An 18,246-nucleotide genomic window follows, 5' to 3' on the forward strand; every position below is an offset into this window, starting at 1 on the left:
TTAGATACCTTCAGAAGTAATCAGAACCTGGAGGGTGTACTTCATTAATCAGCTGTGTATAACAATACCAAGGTAAACTGAATACAAATGTGGTTATTTTAATACATAAACCAGTTAAAAGTTTTATCTGTCTATTTATGGATTTTATACTAGCACTCAGCACCAGAGTATTTGCATTATATGAAATCTGGGAAATATAAAAATAAGTAAAATAGTCTGCCTGATCTCAATACAGTGTAATAAATTAGCATCACTTAGAAGTTCTGAGGACAGAGAACCTAACATACTCTTTCATGCATTAAATAAATACATTTCCAAGAAATGTATCAATTAGATTCTACAGTGTACATAAAGTAACTGCACATCTAAATACTATGCAGGAGTTATGTGGTAGTACTTACAAAAGCTTAACTGACGACTTTCACAAAATTCTGCATACTGGGCTGAGTCCATCATTCGTGTTTGTCTTTCTGCTCTCTGAAAAACAACGGGTAGATTTAAATAATGCACCCTATTCAAACAAGAACCACATACTGCAAAATAAATGCCACCCACAAAATTCTGACGTTAACCCAAAAATTAAATGTTGTTTTGACAGGAATAAGATGCACAAAAACAACACACGGTTCGGTTATTTCTCATGGGCAATATTTGCCAACGGTAAGATTCAGAATTTTGATTCCAGAAGTTTGCTTAAATATGTTCCTTATGCAGCACAACAGTTGGGGCTCAAGCCTGCAAGGTGCTGAGTACTATGGCCCTGAGCCAGGAAAACACTTAAATACACATTTAAATTTAAGTCAGTGAGTAGTCCCACTGTGTGCTTAATGTTAAGCACATACTTGTGTTTTCCTGAGTCAAGGCCAAAGGGCTTAGCATCTTGCATAACTGAGGCTATGGCTACACTAGAGAGGTTACAGCAGCCAGTTGCACTGATGCAGTTGCACTGCTGTAACTTCTCAGTATAGCTGCTCTAAGCCGATGGGAAAGAACTCTCCTGTCGACTTAATTAATCCATCCCCAGCGAGCGGCGGTAGCTCTGAAGGCAGGAGACGTTTTCCATTGACATAGCACTGTCCACACCAGCGCTTAGGTCAGTGTAGCTTATGTCACTCGGGAGGTGGCTTATTCGCATGCCTGAGTGACACAAGTTATACCAACATAAGTGATAGTGTAGACATAGCCTGAGCCCTAAATCTTTTTGAAATAGACACTAATGAAACCGCTGTGGGGATGCACTATGTCAGCAGGAGAGCAATAGAGGTGAACTCTGCTCCACACCAACTTGGTACATGCAGCAGCACTGGGATGGTAATTGCTGGCATTTTAACTGATAACGTGTGCCTTCATTTTTATTCTTCAGAAAGCGAAGGCAGCTAGGAGAGGAAGAAAGTGAAAATTAAACAGGGTAATTAATTAAATTCCATTTGAGAAAAAAAACATTCTATAGGATAGTTTTAATTGTATTTCATACAGCTATAGTTAAATGTAAAATAAATTCTTATGTAACACAGTGCCTCAAAACAGTTGAAGTATTCAAACCGAACACAGTTATATACAGCAACCCCTCCAAATATCTGCAACACCATATTTAGGCCAAGATTCAACCACACATTTATGTTTATATTTAATTTTAAGCACGTTTGAGTCCCATTGACTTCAATGGAGCAATACTGATTTACACTAGCTGAGGATCTATCCCATATAGTTGACTTTACACCCTCTGTGACAGTCTATACTGTTATGTTCACCACTTTTACAAGACTATGATAAATTTTGTACAAGTATGCCTTGTGAGATATCGTTTGAAAAGTCATCATCTGCTGAATATCATTATCCTGTTAGAATTTGTGTAGCAATACTATATGTGAAGTTTTGAGATTCTACTGTATGATAGTTACTAAAATATGCTGTAATTCCAGGTAACACCCACAAACCAGTTTTTCAGAGACAAAGACACACTGGACCCCTGCCAGGTATTAAAGAGCTATCACCAGTTTAAGCGGCCATTCTCCAACAGGGGGAAAGGTGTAGACAATAAATTTACATTTCATCACAGGGATGGGTCAGACTTCACATCCACAAGAGACTACTTGTCACCAGCACCTCAGCTGGGGGTAAGCCTCCAAAAGGGGAGGGTGGAACAAGAATGAGAAACAGTGACCTCCAATTTACCTCTCTCCTCCTTCATCTCTGCTTATGACATCAATGCATCTCAAATAACAGAACTAAGGGAGAGGGGTTCTAGGCTGAAAGGAGACTCAACCTGTGAAATTTACTGCAGCGTATGGTGAGACAAAACCTTTTTGATTTTAAGTTCACCTAGCTTTTGAAGTTAGATATTAGCTTGCATTTTATCCTTTTATTTTATGTTGTAACCAATCCTGACTTTTATGCATCATCACTTGTAATCACTTAAAATCTATCTTTCTGTAGTTAATAAACTTATCTTATTGTTTTATCTTAACCAGTGTATTTGGATTAGGGTGTGTAAGAAAGTCCATTTGGGATAACAAGGCTGGTGCATTATCATTTTCCTTTGATGAAATGACAGACTTCATATGAGCTTATACTGTTAAAAAGTGTATTGAGCAGTACAAGACACACATTTCTATGGAGACAAGGCTGGGACTTAGAATTTGGGGGTGTTGCTCTGGATGTAGTTCATGAGTGACTGATCAAAGTGTTAGCATAATTTAGCTGGGAGCTAATTTGCATAGTGAAGGCTGTGTGAGCAGGCCAGAAGTGGATGTTCTGACAGCAAAGCAGTGTACCCGAGGCTAGGGATTAAGGGGACACAGCTTTTTAATGGTCCAAATCGCCACACCCTTCATAAACTGGAGGCAGGCAGAGGTGGTTAGATGATACTAAATGATTGTCCTTTTCTGTAGCAGATAGCAGTTCACTCAAATCTCTCAAATAAGAAAAGTATGTTACCTTAATCTTAGAGAGGGGAGTGTCACCTCCTTCCAAACTCTAATTTAACGAATAAAGGAAAACCATTCAACCTAACAAAAGCAAAATTTTGGCACCAACAGTACAATCTTAGAATAGGAGTGGCCAATTGAACCACAATCCATAAATTTACACTTAGTGCATCTAGCCAGAGTTAACATATCAAAATTACAAATCAAACAGCGATAAATGTGGTATATCTTGACTTTAGTACTTTTTTTTTTAATACGGTCTTGCATGACCTTCTCATAAACAAATTAGGGAAATATAGTCTACATGGAGCTACTATAAGGTGAGTGCATAACTGGTTGGAAAACTGTTCCCAGAGAATAGTTATCAAGAGTTCACAGTCAAGCTGGAAGGGCATATCAAGTGGGGTCTCGCAGGAAACAGTCTGGGTCGAGTTCAGTTCAATATCTTAATAAATTATTTAGATAATGGTATAGAGAGTACATTTATGAAGTTTACGCAGACAATATCAAGCTGGGAGGAGTTGAAAGTGCTTTGGAGGATAGGATTAAAATTCAAAATGATCTGGACAATCTGGAGAAAGGGTCTGAAGTAAATAGAATGAAATTCACTAAGGACAAATGCAAAGTACTCCACTTAGGAAGGAACAATTAATTGCACATATATAAAATGGAAAATGACTGCCTACGAAGGAGTACTGTGAAAAGGGATCCAGGGGGCTATAGTGAATCACAAACTAAATATGATTCAACATCAAGAAACAGTTGCAAAAAAAAAAAAGCAAACACAATTCTGAGTTGTATTAGCAGTAGTGTGTAAGCAAGACACGAGAAGTAATTCTTCCTCTACTCCACACTGATAAGGCCTCAACTGGAGCATTGTTTCCAGTTTGGGTGCCACATTTCAGGAAAAATGTGGACAAATTGGAACAAGTCCAGAGGACAGCAACAAAAAAAGATTAAAATTTCTAGAAAACATGACCTATGAGGAAAATTTTTTAAAAATGGGTTTGTTTCGTTTGGAGAGAAGAAGACTGAGGGGGAGACATGATAACAGTTTTCAAGCACATAAAAGATTGTTACAAGGAGAAGGGCGAAAAATTGTTCTTGTTAACCTCTGAGGATAGGAGAAGAAGCAATGGGCTTAAATTGCAGCAAGGGAGGTTTAGGTTGGGCATTAGGAAAAACTTCCTGTCAGGGTAGTGAAGCCCTGGAACAAATTGCCTAGGGAAGTTGTGGAATCTCAGTCTTCGGAGGTTTTTAAGAATAGTTTAAATCAGCAGTTCTCAAACAGTGGGTCATGAGTTCATTTTAATGGGGTTGCCAGGGCTGGCATTAGACTCCGGGGGGCCCGGGGCAGAAAGCTGAAGCCTGAGCTCAGGCCCGCCTATGTGGGCTGAACCCAAAGCTTGAGCAACTTAACTTTGCGGGGCCCACTGTGGCGTGGGGACCTGGGCAATTGCCTTGCTTGCCACCCTGTAACGCCGGCTCTGTGCGCCACTTCTTTTCGCAGACACGTGCCTATCAGAACTGTCTGAAATGGTTACCTAGCAACTGACTGAGCACGTTGTGGTTGAAGCCAGTTTGAAAAGTTGCTGTAGAAATAATTTTAGCCATGGACCGTTTTCTCAAGAAAATTGGAGGAAAGTGGGGTAATGAAGGGTAATGAAGGGGAGTTGATTGCCACTCACAGCCAAAGAAGGGTTGACAGCAACAATCCTAAGAGCAGGAAAAATCCAAGAAACCACAAATATGATCCGAAACATTTGGAACGTGGATTTACATGGACTGATTTTGAGGACAACTCACAGCCACAGTGTTTGGTGTGTCGCGAAGTTCCGGCAAAGTATAGCTTAAGACCTACAAAAACGTTGCAGCACTTACCGACACGGCACAGTACTCTTCAAACAAAACCACTTGATTTTTTTTCAGCAAAAACAGAGTGCTACAGGGCCAGAAAACAGTACTGAGAACAGCAGCTACAGCAAATGAGAAAACCCTTGAGGAATCTTTTGATGTGTCATACTGGATAACTAAAACTAGGAAACCGCACACTATTGGAGAAAGTTTTTTCAGCCACATGCCAAGAAAATGGTTTTGATTATATTGGGGCAAGGTGCAGTGACTCAACTTGATTCGATTCTCCTGTCTAACGACAATATTGCCAGGCATATTCACAATATGTCAAATGACACGACTGAACAAGTGATTGCCAAAATTAAGTGAATTCCTTCTGTTTCACATTCTATTTGATAAAACGGCTCTCGGGTGTTGCTCAGTTGCTGACGTACATAAAATTTGAGAATGACAAAAAACTCCAAGAGGAATTTCTGTTCTGTCGGTCATTACTACAGTGTGTAACAGAGGAACAGCTCTGCACTTTGGGATACTTTTGTCTTTGATTCTGGCTTGGAATGGCAGCGCTGTGTAGGAATTTGCAGTGATGGTGCTTGTGCAATGACTGGAAAAAACAGCGGGCTAGTCACCCAAGGCTGTTGCACCACAAGGATATTAGACTCTCTGTATTATACACAGGCAAGCCCTAGTTGCAAAAAAATTCCACCTGTTCTAAAAAGTTCTCAATGAAGCTGTTTGCACAGTCAACTTCTTCAAGAGTAGCTCAACAAATGTACGTCTGTGTGGAGTTTTGTGGACATGTTCAAGATTAGTCATTAAATTTAATACTGTAGTCACTTAAATGTTTAGAAAAATATCCAGGTGTTCTCCACCTCTTCAGTCACTCTGACTTGTAGTGAAGCTTTAGTGTTAACGTCTAATGCCTCATATTTATTCTCTTTTGTGAGACCTAACTGCAAGGACAGATGTTGTATTTCATTATTTTATGTTCTCAGTTCCTTTTCTGTGTACCATACATTCCTCCACCTCCTCTGTTCTGCTTGCCTGGGTTTACATTTTGTAGCAATTGTCAAATTTTTCATTGAACTTTTTCCATTATGGTATATGATACACGTTTGCCAGAAAGCAGGACTGCAGGCAATGGAAGAATTCTTTTCTACAGGCTCCTCTGAAGACAACAGAGCTTTTGTTACAGATTCTAATTTAGCAGAAAACAGTTCTGATGACCTGAAATATCAGTCTACACAACAGTTTGGGTATCAGAAGTATTCCCAAGGACTGCACTCATGCTCCTAAATAGGATCTGTGCTCCTAAATCCATTAGACAATTTTGAAAATCTCTTGTGTGAAAATAAACAGTAATTTCTTCTGAAAATTTTCATTCCTTAGTGTGAACTAACAGTAATTCTCCATTAGCTTCTGTATACCTAATAGTTCAAATGGTTTCAGACTTTATTTACTTTTGTTTGATCTATTTATGGGTGATGCAAGTCAAATCATGTACCAAGGCCATGCACTCATTCAATACAGGACAGTTATAGGGAATGGACAACCCTCGCAATGTTGTCCAGAGCAAGATGGTAATAAAGAACTGTTATTCAGGTACCAAGAGGTAAATTAGTATCTTCATATGACTAACTGTTGACAGCATCCTTGTGTACATAGGGAAATAACTAGATAAGGAAAAACAGATTTATATGAGAGGTTACAATTGTTGGGGAAAAAATTCCTGTATCCCTTCCACCCCCACTAAACTCACAAAGAAAAAGGAAATCTAGCATAAACCCATCCCCCTGGGGGTATACAACAGTGACACTTTAAACACACAATCACAGGCCTTATGTCCAACAGCATCTAGCATCCCACAGTTCCTGTAACACACAGCATCGTAACCACAAGTATTGTACCAGACTCACAAATTAAACCTCAGAGCAGTTACGTTAAATTAAATGGGACAGCAATGACAACGGTAATCAAACAACAGACAAATTGTTGATACATCACAATCTTGCATTGACTCAGGAATTTTCTAACTAAGGAATACAGTGCACCAGAGGGGAAGTCTCTCTCACTTTCTTCCAAGGGACAGGTAGCAAGTAACTATAACAAAACTAAAGATGTCTTCTTGCTCCAGTATAAAAATTAGGGCTGTCAAGTGACTACAAAAATTAATTGCAATTAAGCGCACCATTAAACAATACCAGAATACCATTTATTTAAATATTTTGGATGTTTTCCACATTTTCAAATACGCTGATTTGAATTACAATGCAGAATACAAAGTGTACAGTGCTCACTTAATATTTATTTTTGATTACAAGTATTTGCACTGTAAAAAAACAAAAGAAATAGTATTTTTCAATTCACCTAATACAAGTACTGTAGTGCAATCTCTTTATCATGAAAGTTGAATTTACAAATGTAGAATTGTGTACAAAAAACCTTGCACTCAATAATAAAACAATGTAAAATTTTAGAGCCTGCAAGTCCACTCAGTCCTACTTCTTGTTCTGTCAATCGCTCAGACAAACAAGTTTGTTCAAATTTGCAGGAGATAATGCTACCCACTTCTTGTTTACAATGTCACCTAGAAGTGAGAACAGATGTTCTCATGGCACTGTTGTAGCCAGCGTCGCAAGATATTTACATGCCAGATGCGCTAAAGATTCATATGTCCCTTCTTGCTTCACCCACCATTCCAGAAGACATGTGTCCATGCTGATGACGGGTGCTGCTTGATAATAATCCAAAGCAGTGCAGACTGACGCATGTTCATTTTTATTATCTGAGTCAGATGCCACCAGCAGAAGGTTGATTTTCTTTTTTGGTGGTTCGGGTTCTGTAGTTTCTGCACTGGAGTGTTGCTCTTTTAAGATTTCTGAAATCATGCTCTATACCTCGACCCTCTCGGATTTTGGTAGGCACTTCAGATTCTTAAACCTTGGGTCGAGTGCTGTAGCTGTCTTTAGAAGTCTCACATCGGTACCTTCTTTGCGTTTTGTGAAATCTGCAGTGAAAGTGTTCTTAAAATGAACAACATGTGCTGGGTCATCCTCCAAGACTGCTATAACAGGAAATATATGGCAGAAGGCAGATAAAACAGAGCAGGGGACATACAATTCTCCCCCAAGCCATTCAGTCAGAAATTTAATTAATGCTTATTTTTTTTTAATGAGCATCATCAGCATGGAAGCATATCCTCTGGAATGTTGGCCAAAGCATGAAGGGACATACAAATGTTTAGCATATCTGGCACGTAAATACCTTGCAATACCGGCTACAAAAGTGCCATTCAAACGCCTGTTCTCATTTTCTGGTGACATTGTAAATAAGAAGAGGGCTGCATTATCTCCCTTAAATGTAAAAAACTTGTTTGTTTTAGCGATTGGCTGAAAAAGTAATAGTACTGTGTAGACTTGCAGGCGCTGAAATTTTACATTGTTTTGTCTGAGTGCAGTTATGTAAAAAAAAAATCTACACATGTAAATTGCACTTTCACGACAAAGATATTGCACTATAGTACCTGTATGAGGTGAACTGAAAAAACTATTTCTTTTGTTTATCATTTTTACAGTGCAAATATTTGTAAGCAAAATAATACACACTTTGATTTCAATTACAACACAGAATACAATATATATGAAAATGTAGAAAAAATCCAAAATATTTAATAAATTTCAATTGATATTCTATTATTTAACAGTGCAATTAAACTGCGAATAATCATGATTAATTTTTTTTGAATTAATCGCGTGAGTTAACTGCGATTAATTGACAGCCCTAATAAAAACACATTTGCTTGTTGGGGGACTTACCTGAAGAGTGAAAGCTATGAAACCCTAGGGATATGCTAGCTACAATTGCAGGTTGATGCATTTTGTTTCCTCCTGGAACCCAGGTACAACGAATGACGTGAGTGACACTTTCCTAATGATCTAGCTGAAGAAAAAAAACCTTTTTAATACAGTGCCAGTCCCCGTGGCAGTGGGTTATTAGTCATTCTAAGCAGTTAAGAAGCTGAATTATGTGGCATACAGCACAGTTAAAACATTCTGCATGCTTCCCTTGGAACATGCTGAAGGATACAGCAGATAGGAGCTGGCACTGTAAATGTATGCTTAGTCTTCCAAAAATGTGTTGCATTGTATCTTACTTTCAGCATGAAGGACTAAAAAGGAAGACCAGAAAAAAAGAAGAAGAAGAAGAAGAAGAAGAAAAAAAAGAGGTAAAGCATTACCTGTTGTCTCCTACCACCTAGGATGAAAAATAATTTTATTTTGATTTCATTTTAAAGTTTTCACAGTTGACACATACAGCTTTTTGTGTGTGAAGGCAAAAGGCCAAATGTTAACTTACATACCGACTATTTAGTGTTTGGAGGAAACGTACCAAATAGCTGCTACAGTGGAACATCTGAAAATGTACATACCGTGGGGCTGCCCCCACCCACGTTTGGCAACAATCATGATGAAATTGTTGGCGTCACAAACTACTTGCATATTCATATTGTGCCAGGAGTTCCTGTTTCTAAAGACCTCTTCATTGTGTAGCTATCATAGCTTCAAAGGATGTAGGAGTGTACTCAAGAGAAACAAGCATTGCCCTGCATTGGCTGGAATTGCTATGAAGTAAAAGGAGAAAGTGGACATTTAGTTTAAAAGAACAAATGCGTCCTGGCTTCAGACACTCGTGTCTGGAAACATGTACCATTTGCCAGCAATGTTCTATATGCCTAAGAGAGTGGTTTTCCATTAGGGTACTAGAACAGTGCAGTGACATCTACTGTACTTGTCAGCTCTCGGATAACAGATCTGAATGGCTCAGCTTTGAATAAAAAAAATAAATGGTGTTCACTGGAAAAAAAGAGATACTGTAAGGTAGCTTAATAGCATAGAGTTAGCAGAAATATGTTGAAAATATATTTTAAATCCTATATGTCTTGAAACTGTTAGCTGAAGATTTTCATTATTTAAATTTCAAAGAAAAAAATGGACTTGCTCTTCTTAAAACCACTTTTAATGTAAGTGATAAGCAAAGAAAAAGGGGTATTAAGGAGTAAGCCTTCTTAAAGATTAAACACTCTCAGGCTTTTATATGGAAAATAACAATCTCACTTTGGGATAGATTGATGGATGTTGTGATAAAACTTACTGCAGGTTTGGCCATAAAGTACAAAATACACAGGCAATTCTTTGTTATCTTCCTTACTTTTGCCTTATAAAACATACTGTACAATCCATTAGTTTGAGTAAGTCCATACAACAAACTTGAGACCTTTGATGTCATGCAGTTTTGGTGCAGCTTAATTGTAGGGTTAGCTTACATATGCGTTTCGCCCTAATATCTTCACTTATTAGAGTAACATCTAGCCGGAGGCACTTTCCAGTGTTCTGAGACAATCCCAATTTTAATTAATTTGTACAGTCACAATCTAATCAAACTTTGCTTTTCAGTTTATAAACATGAATTTTCAAGAAAATAAAACTGATTTACAGAATTTAAATTTGTAAGAACTGATTTTCAGAGGAGCTGAAAGGAAAAAAAATCAGACCCTTAAAATGCATATATTATTGGGAAAGACCAGAAATCCTCACAATATAGAGTATGAGATTTTATATCAAGAAAGAGACTATTATGTAGAATACTGGGACAACTAAGCATGTGGACTCTGAGCAACATCAAGAACATAGATTGGAAAGGGCAGGTTTTTGTCTTGTTCCAAATTGTAGAATTGGTTGTGAAGCCTGGGTATTTGGAGTCTGTGAAGTTCCTTAAGAAAGAAGTTGCTGTCTGTGTGAATGCCATGATGTGTGTGTCCCTAAACTTTATCTGATATGAGTCATGGTTGAGTGTCGAATCTGTAACTCTTTGTGAGTTACCACAGGATAGTCTGAGTACAGTATCTGCATTTTCTTTAGAGAGAGAGACTTCTGTACAAGACAAAGTAAAAAGATTAGGGCTGTTCAGTGTAAGGAAAAATGATTAAGGGGGGTATATGAAAGGGGTCTATAAAATCACGAATGGTGTGGCAAAAGTGAATTGTGAAGTGTTAGTTACCATTTCCCACAATACAAAACCCAGAGGTCACCCAATGAAATTAACAGGCAGCAGATTTAATACATAAATGAGGAAGTAATTTTTCACACAACACACAATTAGCATGTGGAACTCACTGACACAGGATGTTGTCCCCTTTTCTTCCCCACTCCAATGCACCAATCAGTGTAGCTAAGTTAATATGGAAATCACCTGCACCAGGTATAGAGCAGCTCACTTCCCTTTTGGGACAAAGTGGACGCAGGGATCCAAGGGTGAGACTCTGAGAAGTAATTTAGTTCCTGCTCTGCTCCTGTAACAACCAACTGTGCTGCCCTGTAATCAGGGTTTGAAGTAACTTCATGATCTAGCTCAAGATGTTTAAAATGTATTCTAACTAGAGCTCTGCAAATGAAAGATTTTTGGTTCACCGGCAATTCTGAAAAAAAAATTGTTTTGAGTTGAATAGAAAATGAAATGTTTTGAAATGTTCAGGAAATTTAAAAGTAAAAAAATATAAATAGCAGTCAAACAAAAGGTTTTCTTTTGAGTATTTTTAAAAGTTAAAAAAATTATGGAAATTTCTAAATAAAAAGTAATTTTGAATTGAAAAATCAAAACATTTCATATTGAAAACACCAAAACAAAATATTTTGATTTTTTTCATATTTTTTTTTCTTTACTTTATTTTAGTTTTTTTTTCCCTACCAAAGCAATCTGGCAAAATCAACATGAATTTCTGAAATATTTCGGTGTCACCAAATCTGCACTTTTACTGAATAATAGTTTCAGTAAAAAATTGTCAACCAGCTTTAAATTTTAACATTTATGGGGGAAGGGATATTGCCAGGCAAAGTTCAGATAACGTGAAACGTTTTGAGGGGCTTTTAAAGTAATAAAGAAAATCATAGTGTCGAAACAATCCTGTAAATAACAAAAAGTACTTCCCCTGCAAGTATAATCTCAATGTTCAAAGAATATACAACGCTGCTCTTATGTTACATGCTCATTGTTCCTTCAGTACTGGGTTTTCCTTGTATACATATATAATCTCTAAATACTGAATTTATTTGAACACAGGTCCGTATCAGATTCAAATGTCCTTGTCTAAATTTATTACTGCCGGTGTGAAACATGGAGCTGGAACCTGTAAATGAAACATTTCCTGTTCATGGGATACCTTTGATTTCCCTAGGAAAATATTTTTCTCTGTTCCTAAATATATCTCAATGTGTGTTGTAAATCATGTGTTAAATTTATGACTAATTTCTACCAGTGTTTTCCAAAAGCTGTTAAATATTGGATAAACCTTGCTAGCAAACATAAAAAATTACATGGGGCTTATTAGCAGACTAATGCATTAAGAAGACCTATCTTCTTTTACTTTTCTGATTGAGGATGCTGTAACCTTTTTCTGTGGTTTCCAATTGGCCGTACATCAAAAACTCTACATACCAGGTTAATATGCAAGAGACCTTTATGTTTGCTGAGTAGAATTCTTCTTAAAACTTCTTCTAGTTTTACATCAATTTCCAGATCAGATGAACATAAACAACTTTAAAATCTCACCCGTAAAAGTATGGCTACAGTTAAATCTTTTGGTCATTTAGGGTAAACTTCAAAGAATTGCCTGGGAGAGGCACACAGCACACAAAAGCTCTTTTCTGCATAATGGGATTTTCTATATTATCTTTCACAGGCTAAAACTGTCCCTTGTACTCTTGCTGTTTAACACAACAACTGCAGAGACAGCCTCTAAGAAACTGAACTGAAAACCTGATTAAACTTGGAGACATTTAACATACATTTCTTTTTGACTGCACAATGAAAGATGTATCTAAAATAATATCATTTAAGGGCTGAAGTTTGTTAATAAGCCATGCCATATTTCATTTTGCTCAGGCAAACCTGAGTCTATGCAAAAATGCAATGTAAATTACATTGGGTGATACCAAGGGGTTCTTTCTGGAATCCTCCAGCTTCCCTCGATATTATTTTTTTCCTTCTATCATTTGCAGAAGTTTTGTTTCAGAATTTTGGGTAGAATCCTTTGCTTCCAGGAGAAATAATTTAGCACTCTAGAGAGCAGGCGGACAGTTGAAGACCTGCCTTAAACAAAATAGTAATTCCAAAAAATAATGGCAAAATGTATGTGTTCAAAGTCAAGGAATTCAAATCGCACAAATCTATAAAAGTGACTATTATACCAATAACTGCAATTTTAGAAGGTAATTTTTAAAAGGTGAGGTTTGGGGAAAATTTTTTTCCATCTAAATGAAGTGGGGTTAAAGTCACAATAGTAACTAATACTGACAACTGCTATCACACTTATTTGCTCACAATGAGCCACAGTCAAACCAGTGTAATCGAGTGCAATTCCTGAATTGGGTCGTATGATTAGGGTGAAATCCTGGTTTCACTAAAGTCAGTAGCAAAACTTGCATTAACTTCTGTAAAGATAGTATTTCATTCTATGTGTCTTACACATTTTTAATTTGGTAAAAGAAATATGATTTTTTTAAAAAATATGTTTCAGCACTGCAGATCCAAGCTAGCTTCAGAACAACAATCTGCATTCTATTCTGCCTCATGCATTATTACCATAAATGTCACCTGTCTTCAGGATTTGTGTTTACTAGATGTAGTCATGTGTAGCGTAGGAAGAAAGCATCATGAGTTTTGGACACCCATCTGAATGTACAGTTCTTACAGACAGAGAAATCCCTTTTTAAAAACATGATAGGAGAGTCACCAGAATATTGAACTCAATGAGGCCAATTTTACAGAACAGAACCACACTAAGTTTCTAGCACCAACACCAATATCTTAAGAACAAATTCCGTCCTCAGATGTATGCACTTGGCATGTGTAGTCACCAGGAGCTGTGCACATGCATCTCAGTACAATTTAACTAAAACGAGCTGCCTGCTGTTTTCACTTTAACATCTGAGATAAGTCAAGCTGTTTTTCCATATAAAGGCACAGAGAAGAATTTGAAGACTTATTATTCATGAACAAATCTGCATTCACAATTAGCACAATGAAACAGTCAACAAATTCTGAAAGAAGAATAATTTTCTTTTCAAAAACACTATGTAACACAAAATATATTCAAAGAGACAGGTTTGATGAAAATATGAATAATATTATAGGAGCACTGTAAGTATCAATGGCAATAACATGTCAGAGCATATGGAAGTCTTGAAAGATTATATTATAGGAAAAACCTCTTGCAATTGGGTGTCATCTGATTTAAGATTATAAAATACTCTTGACTTAAGGTTGTCATCTCAAGTGAATGTTCCTAATCATTTTAAAAGATGGAGGTTTTTTATTACGATTGTGATGAATTGTTTTCATGTGTCACAAGCAAGCATGTTCATCAACAGAAATCTGCCACACAGGCAGATCTAGCTAAAGTCTTAGTTAACAAAGAAAAGCATAATAAAATGTATCTCTAGCTATGCTAAGTTTCACTCACTAAGGAACAAAAACCAGAGAAACAAGGTGAAAGGTTACAAAGCAATTTCAGCCAGCCATTTTTCAGGAAGGATCCAAACTAAGGATCTCTTTAAGCAGCGGCTAGCATATCCCTCAGCCCATGCCGCTTCCCGCAGCCCCCATCTGCCTGGAACGGCAAACCGCGGCCAGTGGGAGCTGCGATCGGCCAAACCTGCAGACGCTACAGGTAAACAAACCGTGCTGGCCCGCCAGCGTATTTCCCTGACAGGCCGTGTGCCAAAGGTTGCCGATCCCTGATCTAGCATATACATTTGTATAAGCTGACATTTTATATAGAGGTGTTATAGATTTGTTCTCTCTCTTCTGTGGCACATGGCTGGACATTTTGGATATTAAGATGCACCAGCCCAAAAAAGTCTTGAAGTCACTGTTTCTGTAGGAACCAGTAGTGATTGAAAAAGAATATGCAGTGATATCCAAGAATGCATTCTTGTTATCTTGACACAGAAAGTGTGTGTATGAATATTGTTAGGGTTCAATTTATGGAATTTAGGCTACTAAGTCAAATACCGTGGACAGACTTTTTAAACCACTAATAGCTAAGATTCGTAAGGCAAGATAAAGATAATCAAATCACATGCTTCAGGGAGCAAGCTAATCACCTGTAGCGTTAGAAGGAAAACTAAATATTTAGAATACTAAATGGTTGTGCTTTGCATGTGTGTGTATGTAGAGGTTTCTTGATTACAAAGCATCAGATATATATGTATATATAGAGAGAGACCTATGGTCTCATCAGGTGTCGCAATTTGTAGGTTTACTCACAATGTAAAATAAAACTGGGTTTAAAAACAAGGTTAATTACTTACAAATAATAATAGTAATACAGTAAATGAATAAATAAGGTAAATAACATCATACTTTACATCTTTACATATAGCAATCAAAGGGTATAGGTCTACACTGCAATCACAAGAGGTGACTGAAGCTCGGATAGCTTTAATCTAGCTATTTCGGTCCTGGAGCAGTGAAGTCACACCAAGTGTGGGTTTCAGCATGGGCTAGCCTCCCAAGTAATTATCCAGGGTCCCGGGTGGCTTGAACAACCCACAGTGAAGCCAACTCTGCCACAGCTTCCACTGCTCCAGCACCCAAACTAGCTAGATTTAAGCTAGCTCGGGTATGTCTACGATGTGCGGCAATCACACCCCATGATGATCAAGGATAAGTATGTTGCTTCAAAGCAAGAACATTCGGTATAGAAAAAATATTACTTTAAAATATTTACAAAGATTTTACTGCAAACCTAAATTATTTGTATTAGTGCATATGATGTTGAATTTGTTAATATAAGAACGGCCACACTGGGTCAGACCAATGATCCATCTAGCTCAGTATCCTGTCTTCCAGCAGTTTTACAAGGAATGGACAGAACAGGGCCATTATTGAATGATCCATTCTCTGCTGTCCAGTCTCAGCTTCTGGCAGTCAGAGGTTTAGGGACACCAACTTCTCATGATAAAGAGATTGCACTACAGTACTTGTATGAAGTGAACTGAAAAATACTATTTCTTTTATCTTTTTTACAATGCAAATATTTGTAATAAAAAATAATACGAAGTGAGCTCTGTACACTTTGCAATTTAAAGTGTTGCAACAATTATGTGTTGCAATTGAAATCAATATATTTGAAAATGTAAAAATAACCCCGAAATATAATAAGTTTTAATTGGTATTCTATTATTGCTTAATAGTGTGATTAAAGCGATGATTAACTGTGATTCATTTTTTAAATCTAGTTAATTTGTTTTGCATTAAGCGCTTGCATTAATTGCAATTAATTGACAACACTACTTTGTAATAAATTGGTGAGGCATGATTTTCCTTTGCAAAAGCTGTGTTGACTCTTCCCCAACTTACTGTGTTCATCTACATGTCTTATAGTTCTGTTCTTTACTATAGTTTCAACCAATTTGCCTGGTACTAAAGTTATAGATATTTACTGCACAGAGAACCTACATTAACAAGCATTCAGTAAAGCATGATTAAAAGGAATTGTTTAATATACACGGACTAGCACGTAAGCACTGTGGGCCAGATCTTGCTCCCATTGAAACCGACTAGCACCGACTTCAGTGAAGTCAACTGTATGTGATCAGCATGCTACAAAATTATGTGCAAATACTCTTTGGGAAATTGCAGCATGAAGTCAGTGCACAAGTGATGCACGATTTCAAACATAGGCACATGTGTCCGAGAGTGTTGTCTAGCTGTTAGAACAAGGAACTGGGCACCAGCAATGCTAGGTCCCATTTGTGGTGCTGCCACCAAATTGCTGTGCGACTTTAGAGAAGAGAGTGAGTGAGGCTGGTTTAAGCAAGTGTTTATTAGGCATTTGCAGATCCCTGAATGGTTATTACAGACTTTTAAAGCAAGGCAACTATTAGGGCTTGATTCTCACTTACTCCAAACCTTCTGTAGCCATTGACATTAGAGCAAAGTGAGTGCAGAGAGGTGTGTATAATACTTCCAAGCAGAATGACAGCAGTTTACACCCACTTTACACTGGGTAAAAAGCTAGACAAGGTGTAGGGCAATGGAGAATCAGACCCTCAGTCTCAAAACTAAAGACTGATTGAAGAATAATAAAAAAAGAGCTACCAGGACAAATTTTGCTCTCATTGGGGATGCACATATGTAACTGAGCGCAGGATTTGGCCCATTGTGTATTCATCCATGAACCTAATGCTAATCTGTGTGATCTTTCATTGCTTATTTATTTAATTAATTGTGTAGGATTTTCCATGGGACTCATCACCACTGTATCTGAACAGCTCACAGACATTAAGGAATTTACCATCACAGCACCCTGGATGTAGGGATTATCCCCATTATAAAAATGAGGAACAGAGACACAGAGACACTGTAACTTTCCCAAAGTGCAGGGCTTTAATCATAAGACTATTCTCTCTCTTCTCCAATGGTTACAAAAAAGGATGCAGGCAAGCCCCTGGAATGAATTGACCTTGCCTCAGTAAATACAACTGGAAAATTATGCAAATCTGGGCCACCATTCTCAGTTTAATTTGTCTTGTTTCTTGTGCCCAAGAATAAGCGCCCCACAAAATTACAAAATGTTCATATAAAACCCAAAACCAGATGCTGGTTGACATTAATTAACATACTACAATGAAGCAAAAATTCTGTAAAGAAAAAAGAAAAAAAAAATACCCAAAGGATTTCCCCCTGCAAGACATTTTTGAGTTGTGCAAAATTTCATAACAAAACCCTAAACCAATGAGTTTTGGGGGTTTGTTCACACCTGAAAGTCAAAATGAAACACAATGAGATGTAAACCCATGCAAACCAAAAAAAAAAAAATAAAGAAAAAGTTTGCAAAACCCCTATACATGGAAATTGGGATCTTTCACAGAGTTCCATTTAACGCCCAAAATGTGGATGTTCCACACTGCAGAAATCAGATTTCCCTAAAAATGCATCTTCAGTAAATCAGGTCTTAAATCATTTCTACCATTTCATGGTACGTAGAATATTTATATTTTTGGAGAGTGGGGTAGAGCATCCATAACTTCCATTGACTTCAATGGAAGGAGCAGGGCCTAAACACTTCTCAGAACTGGGTCCTTGCTTTGTGACGCTATAAATAACCGTACTAATACTTATGCTTTATGTATTTATAAAAATAAAATATTACTACAATAGTTTTGAAGGGTATATTTCCTGGGATGGGGGGAAGGGAGAGCAAAGAGCATCTACTGTATTTGGATTCATTAGCATAAGCTTTACTGATAGTTTATCCTGTTTCCTAATGAAAGCAAAAAAACCACCATGTCTCTATTAAAAAGCAATCAGATTTGCTATGCTGGTGACACTTTAAAGAGCACATTATGTGGGAAAACAAAATAAACATTTACCCTGGCAAATGCAAGTGGATTTGGGGTTTTGA

General features: G+C 37.3%; 1 protein-coding gene across 30 annotated transcripts in view; it reads right to left on the minus strand.

The window, feature by feature from the left end:
* SUPT3H (SPT3 homolog, SAGA and STAGA complex component) overlaps positions 1-18,246 on the minus strand; it is a 445,969-nt gene that overhangs the window by 80,987 nt on the left and 346,736 nt on the right. For 29 of the 30 annotated variants that reach the window (XM_065587541.1, XM_065587520.1, XM_005297387.3 and 26 more), the window contains one exon: positions 402-477. In XM_065587541.1, coding sequence (XP_065443613.1) covers positions 402-477 — 76 coding nt within the window. Of the gene's footprint in view, positions 1-401; positions 478-4,808; positions 5,112-18,246 lie in introns of those variants that run through there. The other variant, XM_065587545.1, reaches the window with a different exon arrangement.

This window comes from Chrysemys picta, chromosome 3 (genome assembly GCF_011386835.1).
Source record: "Chrysemys picta bellii isolate R12L10 chromosome 3, ASM1138683v2, whole genome shotgun sequence".
NCBI lineage: Eukaryota > Metazoa > Chordata > Testudines > Emydidae > Chrysemys > Chrysemys picta.